Below are 16,706 nucleotides of genomic sequence, written 5' to 3'. Positions count from 1 at the left end.
GCGAACGTACGTAACTTTTGTGACCACAGAGCACCGCACCCAGAAAGTGTGTGTTCACCCCTTAGAGATCATAACCCCTTTACAAAATGACACTCCCACTTCTGGGGCCCAAGGGCCACGCTGCAGGCACCAAGGGGCCACCTACGGGTTTTCAAGATGTTCCTCGGGCACCAAGGGGTGTCGATTGTTCAGCGCGCTCCGTCAGCTCTATGTAAATGGGTCAGAACCCATCCACACTGGTGGCAGTAGCGTTGTGGTGCGTTGTGCTGTACAATGTGTTAGGGGTCCTATTTACAATGAATGATGCTGCGCTGCGTTGCGTTTTGGTAACGTGCGTTACGGAACGCTTTGCCCCAGTGCATGGGCCCTACAAAAAAATATTTAGATCATGTGACAGCAGCTCTTCTTGAACCCTTTCATGTCACACGTTGCGACCTCAGAACGCTTCCAGTGAATACCATAAAAAAGCAGATTAGCGTGCCGGAGGAGCGCGGTGAGTCACGATGAATCACGCGGGGAGTCGGTGTCATGCACAGTGACAGCTGTGCCTGGCAGCACATCGTGAATTAAATATCAGTCGCCTTTTAGCTGAGAATAATTCAGATTTAACATCCCCCAGACTGGCGTGCGTCTCTGCGCTTATAAAAGAGAATGGCGGACCGGATCGGAACCGCGAGGATTCTCATAATGTCAGCTCTATGGAGATAAATGTTCTCATTTCCCCATCAGGCACGCCGCCGCCACCAATACACCGACCGGCTTAAAGGATCAATCCATAGCTCCCAACTGTCCCGGATTTCGAGGGACTGTCCTGATTTGTCCCTCTGTCCCTCTGTCCCTCATTCCTCCTCATTTGTCCCTCATTTTGGTCTGATCTCTATGGTTGTATATAAAATGTACTTTTTATCTCTCATAAAGTATTTCGCAGTCCTAAACCTTTCATCTGATTTCTAAAATGCCGCATTTGTACAAAAGCCAATATAAAGGAATAGCAGTGGTAAAAAAAAAAGCACTTAAGGGTTTAACCACTTCCCGCCCGGTCAATAGGAGATTGACGTCCGGGAAGTGGTTGTGAAATCCTGACTGGACGTCTATTGACGTCCTGCAGGATTTCATGCCGGCGCACGCCCCTGGGGCGATCGGTGATGCGGGGAGGCTCTTTACCATGTGATCAGCCGTGCCCAATCACGGCTGATCACGATGTAAACAGAAAGAGATATATATAAAAAATATAAAAAGAAAAAGAAAAGAAAGATAAAAAGTGCATTTTATATACAACTATAGAGATCAGATCAAAACGAGGGGGAAAGAGGGACAGAGGGACTTTGCTCCAAATCTGGGACAGTTGGGAGCTAGGTTAACTCTTCAATAAGACACAGAAGTTGAATCTGATTTTACTTAAAGAAGAACTGCAGTCGGCTCACATAATTTGTAATAAAAACATCTTTGCCATTCTGAAGCTTCCCTCCAACCACTTTGCATATTATTTTATATATACTGTGATTCTGTATTTGCCAAATATGCTGCAGAAATCTCCCTCCACCGAGTCTGGCTGCAGCCATTTTAACTGTGGGCAGCTGAAGCTGCTGCCTGTTCACTTCCTGGATTCACACAGACACACAGAGGTACACCTCCAGCTCTCATTGGCCCTCTTATGACTTATCCCCCCCCTTCATGGCAAACTCTCATGAGAGTGATAGAGAGAGCTGTGCATGATGTCATAAGCCTAGGCTAATGACCAGACAGGAAACAGGAAGTGGGCTGTTTAAGGAAACAGGAAGTGGGCTGTAAAAGGAAACAGGAAGTGGGCTGTATAAGAAAACAGGAAGTGAGCTGTATAAGGAAACAGGAAGTGGGCTGTAAAAGAGAAACACAAAGTGAGCTGTATAAGGAAACAGGAAGTGGGCTGTATAAGGTAACAGGTAGTGGGCTGTATAAGGAAACAGGAAGTGGGGTGTAAAAGAGAAACACAAAGTGAGCTGTATAAGGAAACAGGAAGTGGGCTGTATAAGGAAACAGGAAGTGGGCTGTATAAGGAAACAGGAAGTGGGCTGTATAAGGAAACAGGAAGTGAGATGTATAAGGAAATAGAAAGTGGGCTGTATAAGGGATTTACTGGCAGAAAGAAAATGTTTTACTATCCAAAGATAAAGGTAAAGGTAAAAGAAAGATGGAATCTAATTGGCCGCCATTAGTTACTGCTTTTCCTGTTCCAGGCTGCCTTGCCCCAGTTTTTGGCCCAATAATGAAGTCAGATATCTGCCGCCGATGATGAAAGCTCCCAGAAATGAGCTGAGCTTGCATTTCAGATGACAAATATTTATTACAACCGATGTCTGTTGTTTATTACATTTTTTTTTAGCATCTGATCCTTGGCTCAGTATTGGGCGCACAGACCATGCGCAGCTACTGGGGAGCGGAGACGCCGCTGCTTTCAACACATGGAAAGGTGAGTGTATTTCCTCTTCTTTTACATGGCTGAAGATGGCGGCAGGGTCGCCTTAACCACGTCGCACCCAGGGGCTATTTTTTTATTTATTACAAAAAAACATCAGCAGTGTTTGCTAGAAAATGACTTGAACCCCCCCCCCCCCCCCAAAAAAACAAACAAACAATAAAGCGTAAATGAAAACAAACACATTTTTTCGACAGAACCAGAACATTGTCTTGATACCAATATTGATGATCAAAGACGAGGGGCTAGATTCAGAAAGCCCGCCGTAAGTTTGTGCGGGCGTAGCGTATCTGACATACGCTACGCCGCTGTAACTTAGTGAGGCTGGGGCTGGATTCACAAAGAACCAGCGCCCTAAGTTACGGCGGCGTAGCGTAAATTGAGAAGAGGTGGGCGTGTTTTATGTAAATAAAACATGACCCCAAGTAAATGACGTCTCTAACGAACGGCGCATGCGCCGTCCGTGAACGTATGCCAGTGCGCATGCTCCTAATCACGTCGCAAATAGTCAATGCTTTTGACGTGAACGTAATTTACGCAAAGCCCTATTCACGAACGACTTATGCAAACAATGTAAAATTTTCAAAATTGGATGCGGGAACGACGTCCATACTTAACATTGGCTATGCCTCATATAGCAGGAGTAACGTTAAGCCGGAAAAAGCCTTACGCAAACGACGTAAAAAAATCCGCCGGGCGCATGTACATTTCTGAATCGGCGTATCCAGCTCATTTACATATTCTACGCTGAAATCAACGGAAGTGCCACCTAGCGGCCAGCGTAAGTATCCACCCTAACATACGACGGCGTAAGAGACTTACGCCAGTCGGATCTTAGCCTAATTTTGGCGTATCTTGCTTTCTGAATACAGAAAGAAGATACGCCGGCGCAGCTTTGAATTCTTTCTGAATCTAGCCCGAGGAGTTTTGGAACGCTTGTATGACCCGCCTATAATCTAGCGGTCCATACCTTGTGGTAAGAGGCCCAGCTGTGCTATGGTGTCGGTGGAGGAGCGTTATATCACCAGTATTATATCTCTACACACCTTGGGGGTCCCCCTAGGACTGGTACATCTAGAAATTTTTATTTTTATTTCTGTAACATATTCTGGAAGTTCTGATTGATTTTTTTTTTTTTTTTACTTTTTTCATAAAATGAACTTTGCATTTCTTTTTTATAGTACTTTCAGAATGATTGTCGCTGCTGATTCTGGTGGATGAGGAGGCTTTATAATGTACATTGTGTATTGTAATGAGCTCTGTGTCATCCTATGGGGTTTTGTTCCCCGCTCCTGTATATGTGGGTGATATAAGGTCCTGATGATGGATCAGTTGGCTGGCTCTGTGTACAATGAGGAACAGAAAGGGGATTGAGCAGAGGGGGCGCCGCATGTTATGTGAGGACTCCGACCCGTCATACATCCCGGGGACGACCTCTGTAATTAGATAGGTGAAGGATTTCCAGGCAAGTACTGCAGTCCCCGGCCATTCCACATCTGGATCACTTTACTGGAGAGAAACCCGGAATGAACCATGGAGAGGAGCAACCAGACTAATACTTCTAATTCAGCCCTCACGCTCTGGGGGGGGGGGGGGGGGGGGGGGGGGGGTGGGCTCCAAAACCCCCCCATATCTACGTCCCTGCTCTGGAGTATTACTCCCATTCTCTAAAACAGGTAGTGCTTCAAATATTTCAGAGTGACAGGTATTAGTAACAAGTCTCCTAATCAGGGCCACCATCAGGGGGGTACAGGCAGTACACCTGTGGGGCCCAGATGGCAACCCCCTTTTTTTTTTTTAAAGGGGCCCTTAGGTCCCTAGGGCCCTGGATGGCAACCCCCCTTTTTATATATATATATATATATATATATATATATATATTGTTTTTATTAAAAGGCCCAGAGGTCCCCAGGGCCCCGGATGGCAACCCAGCAGGCTCCACCCACTACAGGCTGTCTGCAGAAAACGACAGGAGGGGGCGGAGTCGAGACCAGTCACCCTGCACAAGGAGAGAGAGCAGAGCTGTGGGAGGGGCCCAGTAGGCTCCACCCACTACAGGCTTCCTACAGAAAATGACAGGAGGGGGCGGAGACGAGACCAGTCACCCTGCACAAGGAGAGAGAGCAGAGCTGTGGGAGGGGCCCAGTAGGCTCCACCCACTACAGGCTTCCTACAGAAATCGACAGGAGGGGGCGGAGACAAGACCAGTCACCCTGCACAAGGAGAGAGAGCAGAGCTGTGGGAGGGGCTCCCCAGGCTCCTCCTACTACAAGCTTCCTGCATAAAACTACAGGAGGGGGTGGAGACGAGACCAGTCACAGTGCACAAAGAGAGGGAGCAGAGCTGTGGGAGGGGCCAAGTAGGCTCCACCCACTACAGGCTTCCTACAGAAAATGATAGGAGGGGTCGGAGACAAGACCAGTCCCCCTGCACAAGGAGAGAGATCAGCAGTGATCGGTCTTTATTACAGGAAGGAAAAGTCTCACACTGGATTACTGCTCAGATCTGGAAGAAATATACAAATCTCACCGAGATTCAAGAAGAATACACATGATGAATAAATTTAGATGATATATTTACTTTTCCCAGAGTTCAGCTTTAGGTACCCGGATCTGCCAGCGGGGGAGGGGGAGGGGTAGCACTGCCTGAATTGTCTTATATTGCCTTCAGGGACACCCAGCGATCTGCTGACTTTTTGTTACGTTCCCCAAACCACGAATGAAAACAAAATCCTCCTTCCGACTGGAAACAGATCTGACTTCAGGACAAATCCGCCATCAATCATCGACGTTCACTATTTAATGTTCTTCATGTGATTCAGCGAGAAACAAAACCTGCAGCGCGCCAGAGGCCAAAACTAACATTGCGATTTCCCCTCTGATTACACCGCCGCGCCGCGAAACCGCGATGGAGTCACAGCGCACTGAGCGATGGATGGGGCAGACGCAACTCTGAGAGACGGGGACATGGGAAGCAGATGTGAGCCCAGCTGAATGCGACTTAGTGAACAGTATTATAAATAACCGCCATTAACCACTTGCCCCCCTTTCTGACCAGGCCATTTTTTGCGATACAGCACTGCGGTACTTTACCTGACAATTGCGCGGTCGTACAGCGTTGTACACAAACAAAATTGACATCTTTATTTCCCCCACAAATAGAGATTTTTTTTTGGTGGCATTTGATCACATCTGCGGTTTTTATTTTTTGCGCAAAAAAAAAACAGACAATTTTGGAAAATAAAACAATATTTTTTACTTTCTGCTATAAAACATACCCAATAAAAAAATGTAAAAAATGCTGCTACATATTTGTGGTAAAAAAAAAAAAAAAAATCCCAATAAGCGTATATTGATTGGTTTGCACAAATGTTACAGCGTCTGCAAACTATGGGATGTATACTGGAATTTTTATTTATAAATGTATTTATTTTACTAGTAATGGTGGTGATCAGCGACTTATAGCGGGGCTTCGATTTTGCAACAGACATTCGGACACTAATTGACACTTTCTGGGGACCTGGGGACACTTTGACTTGTATGGCAGTGATCAGGGACACTGTTGCTGGCTGCACTGGTCTCATGATACTGTACGGGGATGGCGCTAATTAGGAACACTGGGCCAGATCCACAAAAGGGATACGCAGGCGTTTCTACTGATACGCCGTCGTATCCCTGTTTCTATCTATGCGGCTGATTCATAGAATCAGTTACATATAGATATCCCTAAGATCCGACAGGTGTAATAGTTTTACACTGTCGGATCTTAGGATGCAGTACCGCGGCCGCCGCTGGGGGCATTTCTCGTCGAAATTCCGCGTCGGGTATGCAAATTAGCACTTACGGAGATCCACAAAGGTTTTTCCCTTTGTTTTTTTTTCCATAAGTTTGCCGTCGCAAAATTAGGGCTGCTTTTACAAAGTGTAAACTTAGTACACCATGTAAAAGTATACCCTTCTATCCCGCGTCGCTGTCAAATTTTTTTTTACATTTTTTTTTCCCGCCGCAACTCTTTTTTTTTCTTTTACACCCGTTGCGATTCTCAAAACACGGCGCAACGTAACTTCGCGCAAAGCACGTCGGGAAAATAGCGTCGGGAGCATGCGCAGTACGTCCGGTGCGGGAGCGCGCCTAATTTAAATGGGACTCGCCCCATTTGAATTGGCCCGCCTTGCGCCGGACGGATTTAAGTTACACCGCTGCAAATTTCCAGGTAAGTGCTTTGTGGATCGGGCCCTAACTTGTGTAATTTGCGGCGGTGTAACTTAAATCACAAAAGTTACGTTGCGCCCGCTGGTTGTGGATCTGGCCCACTGTTGCTTGCTTGCACTGGTCTGGTGACACCAACACTGGTGTGACGATGATCAGGAACACTGTTGCTGGCTTGCACTGGTCTAGTGACACAGGGACTGGTATGGCAGAGATCAGGGACACTGTTGCTAGCTTGCACTGGTCTGGTGACACAGGGACTGGTGTGGCAGAGATCAGGAACACTGTTGCTGGCTTGCACTGGTCTAGTGACACTGGGACTGGTGTGGCAGAGATCAGGAACACTGTTGCTGGCTCGCACTGGTCTAGTGACACAGGGACTGGTGTGGCAGTGATCAGGGATACTGTAACTGACTGCACTAGTATGGCGACTCTGCAACTGGTGTGGCTGTGATCAGGGATACTGTGACTGGCTGCACTGGTCTGGTGACACTGTAACAGGTGCGGCTAGTGATCAGAGACACTGTCTGGCTGCCCCGACATACAGTGTCATCAGTGCAGCCAGACAGTGTCACCCGCCTTACAAGCCACAACAGTCCCAATGTCACCATACTAGTGCAGCCATTTACAGTGTTCCTGATCACTGCCTCACCAATGGCACTTGGGGTAAAAAAAAAATCCTCATAAATTACATTATTATTTTTTATTTAATTTTTTTTGTAAGACCTCACCTGGCACTAGACCCCCCCCCCCCCCCCCCCCACATGATACATCCCATATTCCCTACAGGATCCAGAGAGAAATTCAGACACATTCTTCTTTAAATGCATTCATTTTATTCAAAGTTTATTCAAGTGTTGTGATAGATTGTGCCAGTCTCGGTGATGTAGCCGGGCTCAAGAGTTTATCTCATTTCTGGGGAACACATTTCTCCCAGTATGTTCTATACACGTTTTTTAAAGCCGTCAAATTTTGACACCACAAATCCTTGTTGGGAAATTAGCTGTGAATTGAAATAATTACAGGTTTAGTCAATCAGATCTGGATCAGTGTGAATTTCATTGCAAATTTCGAATCAGGTGATCCTTCAAGTTAGAGTGTGTGATTATTCAAAGTGTGATTTGTGTCCCTGAAAGGATATATTATACAGTGTATGCAATGATTACTAGATAGGCCTATTATTAAAATGAATGCCCATTATTTACCAACAGTGCTCATTATTGAAAAGTAATGCCCTTTACATATCAATAGGGCCATTATAGAAAAGAAGTGCCCGGTATACACCAACAGTGCTCATTTTAGGAGAGAAATGTTTGTTATACACGAAAAGTACCCATTATAGAAGAGAAAAGTCCGTTATATATCAAGAGTGCCCATTATTAAAGACAGATATCAATTATACGCCAACAGTGCCCATTATAGAAGAGAAGAATCAATTATTCGCCAACAGTGCCCATTATAAAAGAGAAAAATCAATTATACACCAACAGTGCCCATTATAGAAGAGAAAAATCAATTATACACCAACAGTGCCTATTATAGAAGAGAAAAATCAATTATATGCCTACATTGCCCATTATAGAAGAGAAAAATCAATTATACGCCAACAGTGCCCATTATAGAAGAGAAAAATCAATTATACACCAACAGTGCCCAAACTTTGAATCAGATGACCCTAAAGGTTAGAGTGTGTGATTATTGCAAAGTGTTGAAAGGATATATTATACAGTGTATGCAATGATTACTAGATCCGACTATTATTAAAATGAATGCCCATTATTTACCAACAGTGCTCATTATTAAGGAGTAATGACCTTTACATATCAATAGGGGCATTATAGAAAAGAAGTGCCCAGTATACAACACCAACAGTGCTCATTTTAGAAGAGAAATGTTCGTTATACACGAAAATTGCCCATTATAGAAGAGAAAAATCAATTATTCGCCAACAGTGCCCATTATAGAAGCGAAAAATCAATTATACACCAACAGTGCTCATTATAGAAAAGAAGAATCAATTATATACCAACAGTGCCCAAATTTTGAATCAGATGATCCTAAAGGTTAGAGTGTGTAATTATTGCAAAGTGTTGAAAGGATATATTATACAGTGTATGTAATGATTACTAGATATGACTATTATTAAAATGAATGCCCATTATTTTCCAACAGTGCTCATTATTAAGGAGTAATGACCTTTACATATCAATAGGGCCATTATAGAAAAGAAGTGCCCAGTATACAACACCAACAGTGCTTATTTTAGAAGAGAAATGTTCGTTATACACGAAAAGTGCCCATTATAGAAGAGAAAAGTCCATTATATACCAAGAGTGCCCATTATAGAATAGAAGCATCAATTATTCGCCAACAGTGCCCATTATAGAAGAGAAAAATCAATTATATGCCAACAGTGCCCATTATAGAAGAGAAAAAACAATTATACGCCAACAGTGCCCATTATAGAAGAGAAAAATCAATTATATGCCAACAGTGCCCATTATAGAAAAGAAGAATCAATTATACACCAACAGTGCCCATTATAGAAAAGAAAAATCAATTATATACCAACAGTGCCCAAATTTTGAATCAGATGACCCTAAAGGTTAGAGTGTGTGATTATTGCAAAGTGTTGAAAGGATATATTATACAGTATATGTAATGATTACTAGATATGACTATTATTAAAATGAATGTCCATTATTTACCAACAGTGCTCATTATTAAGGAGTAATGACCTTTACATTTCAATAGGGGCATTATAGAAAAGAAGTGCCCAGTATACAACACCAACAGTGCTTATTTTAGAAGAAAAAAGTTTGTTATACACGAAAAGTGCCCATTGTAGAAGAGAAAAGTCCATTATATACCAAGAGTGCCCATTATAGAAGAGAAGAATCAATTATACGCCAACAGTGCCCATTATAGAAGAGAAAAGTCAATTATACGCCAAGAGTGCCCATTATAGAAGCGAAAAATCAATTATATGCCAACAGTGCCCATTATAGAAGAGAAAAGTCAATTATACGCCAACAGTGCCCATTATAGAAGAGAAAAGACAAGTATACACAAACAGTGCCCATTATAGAACAGAAAAATCTATTATACACCAACAGTGCCCAAGTTTTAAATCAGAAGACCCTAAAGGTTAGAGTGTGTGATTATGCAAAGTGTGATTTGTGTCCCTGAAAGCATATATTATACAGTGTATGTAATGATTACTAGATATGACTATTTTAAAAATGAATGCCCATTATTTACCAACAGTGCTCGTTATAGAAGAGTAATTCCCTTTACATATCAATAGGGCCATTATAGAAAAGAAGTGCCCAGTATACACCAACAATGCTCATTTTAGGAGAGAAATGTTCGTTATACACGAAAAGTGCCCATTATAGAAGAGAAAAGTCCATTATCTACCAAGAGTGCCCATTATAGAAGAGAAGAATCAATTATACACAAATATTGCCCATTATAGAAAAGAAAGAAAATCAAGGATACACTAATATTGCCCATTATAGAAGAGAAAAGTCAATTATACACCAAGAGTGCCCATTATAGAAGAGAAAAGTCAATTATACACCAACAATGCCGATTATAGAAGGGAAAAGTAAATTATACGCCAAGAATGCCCATTATAGAAGAGAAAAGTCAATTATACACCAATACTGCCCATTATAGAACAGAAAAGCCATCAGAAAACTGCCACTTATAGAGGAACAATGCCCATTAAATGCCAGCAGTGCCAATAGCAGAGTAGCGCCCACTGTAAAATAAACATTTATAGAACAGCAAAGCCCAGTAGAGAATAACAATACTCTTTATGCACATACATAAGATATAACAGCAGTGATAGTAAATCAGTAACATTAATTATATACCGGAGACATCTCATTTATACAAGCAGTGCCATTGTATAGAGTAATTGCCCATAAGACACTGATAAAACCCAATAGATGCCAGCATTTATATAAAAGCACCGAGGATGGAAACGAGTTTGAGGTTTGGAAGGGTCACCATATATCTCACATGGGTTATGTAACGTTTCATGAACTGATGATCACAATAACTGGAGCATGCTGCTATTTATATAAAAGGGAAAGATAACATTCCACCTGACTGATCGCGAAGACAGGAAGGATCAGAACTGATCCTTCACTAAATACAAGATGAATTACTACCAGAAGACATGACGGGAAATAAATATCTAAAAATCTCTGCAGGTGCCATTCAAGGGTCAGTTTGCCCAAAGTGGAACGCTCTGTTTTGGGCGAATTCCAAGGAGCTGAATTAGTTGTGGCGCTCAGGTGTCTGGTTGTTTCGGTCATAGGGATGGCATTGAGAGCTTTTTTGAAGCTTTGTTACCCCCCCCCCCCAAAAAAAATTAGTCCAGAGTGGTGAGCAGTGATTCGCTTTCTCTTGAGGAGCTACATTGGGTTCAACATCCAACACTTCTCATGTGCCAGTTACTTGGGTCCCAAGTTGCGTATGGTGGTTCCTTCCTCCGGCTGCTTTGTCACCACTGTGCCCCTGTAGAGCTGTAGCGATTTAGGGATCACAATGTGCAGTTGGTTAAGCATGCTTCCAAAACACTTAGGCCTCGTACACACGACCGAACATGTCTGCTGAAACTGGTCCGTCGGACCAGTTTCCGCGGACATGTCCGACCATGTGTAGGGCCTACCGGACAGTTTTCCGGCCTAGCGGGCAGGTTTCCAGCGGACAAAAGTTTCTTAGCATGCTAAGAAACTTGTCCGCTGGAAGCCTGTCCGTCTGACATGTCCGATGGTTAGTACGACGCATCGGACATGTCCGCTGGCCCGAAATCCCGCGCATGCGTCGAATTGCTTTGACGCTTGCGTGGAAGCATTGAACTCCCGTGTCAGAGAACGTCGGTGTCTTCTACGTCATCGCGTTCTCTGTCCGCTGGGATTTTGGTCTGATGGTGTGTACACACATCAGACCAAAAGATCCCAGCAGACATGTCCGATGAAAACGGTCCGCGGACCGTTTTCATCGGACATGTCTGCTCGTGTGTACAAGGCCTCATGCCGCGTACACACGATTGGATTTTCCAACAAGAAAAGTCTGATGTGACTTGACGTTCTTGACGGTCGAACGTTCTGAGAACTTTTGTGTGATCGTGTGTATGCATGCCAAGCTTGAGCAGAAAATCTGATCGTTTGTACGCGGCATTAGAAAACTTGGAGCCCCAAAATGACAAGTTGGTGAGAAACTGGAATATTAACATGTATATATTTTTTAGAGGTGCCAGTGCATGTAGAGGGTATCACAATGCCCCAACAACAGCAACAGTTTGAGTAAGGCCAACATGACTGTGCACCTGTGTACAAAGCCAACTCCATAAAGACATCACTCGATGAGTTTGGTATGGAGGAACTAGAATGGCCTTCATAGAGCCCTGACCTCAACCCTACTAAACACCCTTGGGATGAATTGGAATGAGCCAGGTCTTCTCATCCAACAACTCCATAAAGATATTGTTTGACAAGTTTGGTGTGGAGGAACCAGAAGAGCCTTCACTAGGCCCTGACCTCAACCCTACTGAACACGTTTGGGATGAATGAGCCAGGTCTTCCCATAAAAGAACTCCATGAAGACATGGTTTGATGAGTTTGGTGTGGGGGAACTCAAATGGCCTTTACAGAGCCCTGACCTCAACCCTACCGAACACCTTTGAGATGAATTGGAATGAGGCAGGTCTTCTCATCCAAGAACTCCATGAAGACATAATCTGATGAGTTTGATGTGGAGGAACTTCAGTGTCCTTCACAGAGCCCTGATATCAACTTTACTCAACACCTTTGGGATGAATTTGAATGAGCCAGTTCTTCTCATCCAACAACTCCATAAATATATTGTTTGACCAGTTTGGTGTGGAGGAACCAGAATAGCCTTCACAAAGCCCTGACCTCAATCCTACTGAACACTTTTGGGATGAATTGGAATGAGCCAGGTCTTCCCATCCAAGAACTTCATGAAGACACGGTTTGATGAGTTTGGTGTGGAGGACCTCAAATGGCCTTTACAGAGCCCTGACCTCAACCCTACCGAACACCTTTGAGATGAATTGAAAGGAGCCAGGTCTTCTCATCCAAGAACTCCATAAAGACATAATTTGATGAGTTTGATGTGAAGGAACTTGAGTGTCCTTCACAGAGCCCCGACCTCAACCCTACTGATCACCTTTGGGATGAATTGGAATGAGCCTGGTCAAGAACTGGATAAAGACATCATTTTATGAGTTTGGTGTGGAAGAACTTGAGTGTCCTGACCTCAACCCTACTGAATACCTTTGGGATGGTTTATAATGCCAATTTTGAGACAGGTCTTCTCAACCAAAGTCAGAACCTCACTTCACAAAGTTCTTCTGGCTGCATAGACGAGCACAATGCAAAGTCTTGTAGAAAGCCTTTCCGAAAGGTTGGGGGATAATTTACCCATAAATCTCATATTATGGCCAGGTGTCCACAGCTCTTTGGCCATATGGTGTGTTTCATTTTCTCACCAATTTGTCATTGTGGCCACTTGTTTCTCTAGAGTTGATGACCACACCCAAGATCCCCAACATTAAGGTCAAATACAGTGTCCTCTATCTCTACCGTATCTATCTCTGGAACATTGTATCGCACAGTCTAACCACCCTGAGATCCGGTGCTATCTTTTATCAACCTTCTGAGGTTCCCATTGTTGTCTATGCCCCAGTTTGGGAGATCCAACCTTCCTGATGACACCTGTTCCAGGCACAACTACCAGAGGGATTTTCTTAGTTTTAGGGAAATTTCCACATAACGTCTTGTTGGGTCTCTTGGGGCAGAAACTGCAGAAAGATTCATGCAGCTGCAGACGCACACAGCTATAAAAGCTGACAGATTGTCAGCGTAGAGTTACACATAATACCATCAGCCTGGCACCGCCCTTAACAAATAAAACGGATGTTACAAAGACTCACATGCTCTCTCTTGTCGCCACCTTTCAGGGATGATACGATGGTCTTGGACAAGTACGTTGATCCCGTTTTATTGTCCGTTTCCTGCAAAGACACAGAAGAAATACTAATGTGTAAACGGTAAAGCAAATAATTATCTCAGAATATAAAAATCAAAGAGGTATGTTATATTGATTTTGATGTTCCTGATTACATCATGGTAGCCCCCCCCCCCCCATTGGTGATTTTCTTCACTTTCTGTCCTGGAGCGACAACAGGAAATACTAGGAAATCTCTCAGAAACAAGGGAAAACCCCCTAATTGAATGAATTGAATAAGACTATCAGAGCAGACATGCAACTGGAGATGGCCAGAGACTACTGTCATGCTACAAGAGATGGTCAGAAACAATGGGCATGCTACAAGAGATGGTCAGAGATTCTGGGCATGCTAAAAGAGATGGTCAGAGACTATGGATATACTACAAGAGATGGCCAGAGACTATAGGCATGCTACAAAAGCTGGTTGAAGACTATGGGCACGCTGCAACAGATGGTCAGAGACTATGGGCATGCTACAAGAAATGGTCAGAGACTATAGGTATGTTACAAGTGAGGGTCAGAGACTATGGGCATGCTACAAGAAATGGTCAGACTATAGGCATGTTACAAGTGAGGGTCAGAGACTATGGTCATTCTACAAAAGATGTCCAGAGACCATGGGCATGCTGCAAGAGCTGTTCAGAGACCATGGGCATGCTACAAGGGATGGTCAGAGACTATGGGTATCCTACAAAAGATGGTCAGAGACTATGGGTATCCTACAAAAGATGGTCAGAGACTATGGGTATCCTACAAAAGATGGTCAGAGACTATAGGCATTCTACAAGAGCTTGTAGAAGACTATGGGCATGCTACAACAGATGGTCAAAGACTATGGACATGCTACAAGAGATGGTCAGAGATTCTGGGCATGCTAAAATAGAGGATCAGAGACTATGAGCATGCTGCAAGAGATGGTCAGAGTTTATGGGCATGCTACAGGAGATGGTCAGAGATTATGGATATACTACAGAAGATATCCAGAGACTATAGGCATGCTACAAGAGCTGGTTGAAGACTATGGGCATGCTACAAGAAATGGTCAGAGACTATAGGCATGTAACAAGTCTGGGTCAGAGACTACAGGCATGCTACAATAGATGTCCAGAGACCATGGGCATGCTGCAAGAGCTGTTCAAAGACCATGGGCATGCTACAAGGGATGGCCAGATACTATAGGTATCCTACAACAGATGGTCAGAGACTACAGGCATGCTACAAGAGCTGGTCAGAGACTGCAGGCATTCTACAAGAGCTGGTCAGAGACTATAGGCATGCTACAAGAGCTGGTCAGAGACTATAGGCATGCTACAAGAGCTGGTCAGAGACTATGGGCATACAACAAGAGATGATCAGAGAATATGGCAATGCTACAAGAGCTGGCCAGAGATTTGGGGTATTCTACAAAACATGGTCAGAGACTATAGGCATGCTACAAGAGCTGGTAGAAGACTATGGGCATGCTACAACAGATGGTCAAAGACTATAGGCATGCTACAAGTTAGGGTCAGAGATTACGGGCATGCTACAAGAGATGGCCAGAGACCATGGACATGCTGCAAGAGCTGTTCAGAGACTATGGGCATGCTACAAGTAGACTATGGGTATCATACAAAAGATGGTCAGAGTCTACAGGTATGCCACAACAGCTGGTCAGAGACTATGGGCATGTTACAAGAGATGTCAGAGACTGCAAATATGATATAGAAGTGGTTGTAGATTGGGATCACGCTTCAGTAGACAGCCATAGGCTGGGGACAGATTACATGAGACTATTAGAGAACACTGCTATCAATTAATGCTCCTCTGTTCAGCTCCTTGTGTTCCCGGGTAATCACTGTACATACCTTGTTAATTAGTTCTTTGGTGATGATGGTGTCATTCCCAATTTTTGTCTCCTTGACGGTCTCATTATGGTAATTAGGTGGGAGGTCCTTCATGGTCACGCTATCTGCCGCAAATTCTTCAGCCTCCATCTGAAACAAGATCATCGTTACAGATCTTCATCTTCGAATTTGACAAATCTTATATAGAATCTTCACCCTCCGTTGTTCCTCCGACCACCTCCTGAGTGGTCCTGATTTCTGTCCTGGCATCCGCCTGCCTTGGCTCATTAGCAGAAGTTTAATCTTCTTATATTTAGCCTTCCCTGGATCCTCCACCCCAGTGGAGTATTGTCCCCTCCTGATCCCAGTATTGTCCCCTCCCGATCCCAGTATTGTCCCCTCCCGATCCCAGTATTGTCCCCTCCCGATCCACCCCAGTATTGTGCCCTCCTGATCCCAGTATTGTGCCCACCCGATCCCAGTATTGTGCCCACACGATCCCAGTATTGTGCCTTCCTGATCCCAGTATTGTGCCTTCCTGATCCCAGTATTGTCCCCTCCTGATCCACCCCAGTATTGTGCCCTCCTGATCCCAGTATTGTCCCCACCTGATCCCAGTATTGTGCCCTCCTGATCCCAGTATTGTCCCCTCCTGATCCCAGTATTGTGCCTTCCTGATCCCAGTATTGTGCCTTCCTGATCCCAGTATTGTCCCCTCCTGATCCCAGTATTGTGCCCTCCCGATCCCAGTATTGTGCCCTCCCGATCCCAGTATTGTGCCCTCCCGATCCCAGTATTGTGCCCTCCCGATCCCAGTATTGTGCCCTTCTGATCCCAGTATTGTGCCCTCCCGATCCCAGTATTGTGCCCCCCTGATCCCAGTATTGTGCCCTCCCGATTCCAGTATTGTGCCCTCCCGATTCCAGTATTGTGCCTTCCTGATCCCAGTATTGTGCCTTCCTGATCCCAGCATTGTCCCCTCCTGATCCCAGTATTATGCCCACCCGATCCCAGTATTGTGCCCACCCGATCCCAGTATTGTGCTTACCTGATCCCAGTATTGTGCCCACCTGATCCCAGTATTGTACCCACCTGATCCCAGTATTGTACCCACCTAATCCCAGTATTGTGCCCACCCGATCCCAGTATTGTGCCCACCCAATCCCA

General features: G+C 44.4%; 1 protein-coding gene across 1 annotated transcript in view; it reads right to left on the bottom strand.

Moving 5' to 3' along the window:
• DKK3 (dickkopf WNT signaling pathway inhibitor 3) overlaps positions 1 to 16,706 on the bottom strand; it is a 44,433-nt gene that overhangs the window by 14,677 nt on the left and 13,050 nt on the right. The window contains exons 3-4 of the mRNA XM_040327953.1: positions 15,561 to 15,689; positions 13,637 to 13,717 (exon numbers count right to left, since the gene is read on the bottom strand). Coding sequence (XP_040183887.1) covers positions 13,637 to 13,717; positions 15,561 to 15,689 — 210 coding nt within the window. The remainder of the gene's footprint in view (positions 1 to 13,636; positions 13,718 to 15,560; positions 15,690 to 16,706) is intronic.

The sequence above is a fragment of the Rana temporaria genome, chromosome 11 (assembly GCF_905171775.1).
Source record: "Rana temporaria chromosome 11, aRanTem1.1, whole genome shotgun sequence".
NCBI lineage: Eukaryota > Metazoa > Chordata > Amphibia > Anura > Ranidae > Rana > Rana temporaria.
This window is presented reverse-complemented; position numbering and strand designations above follow the sequence as displayed.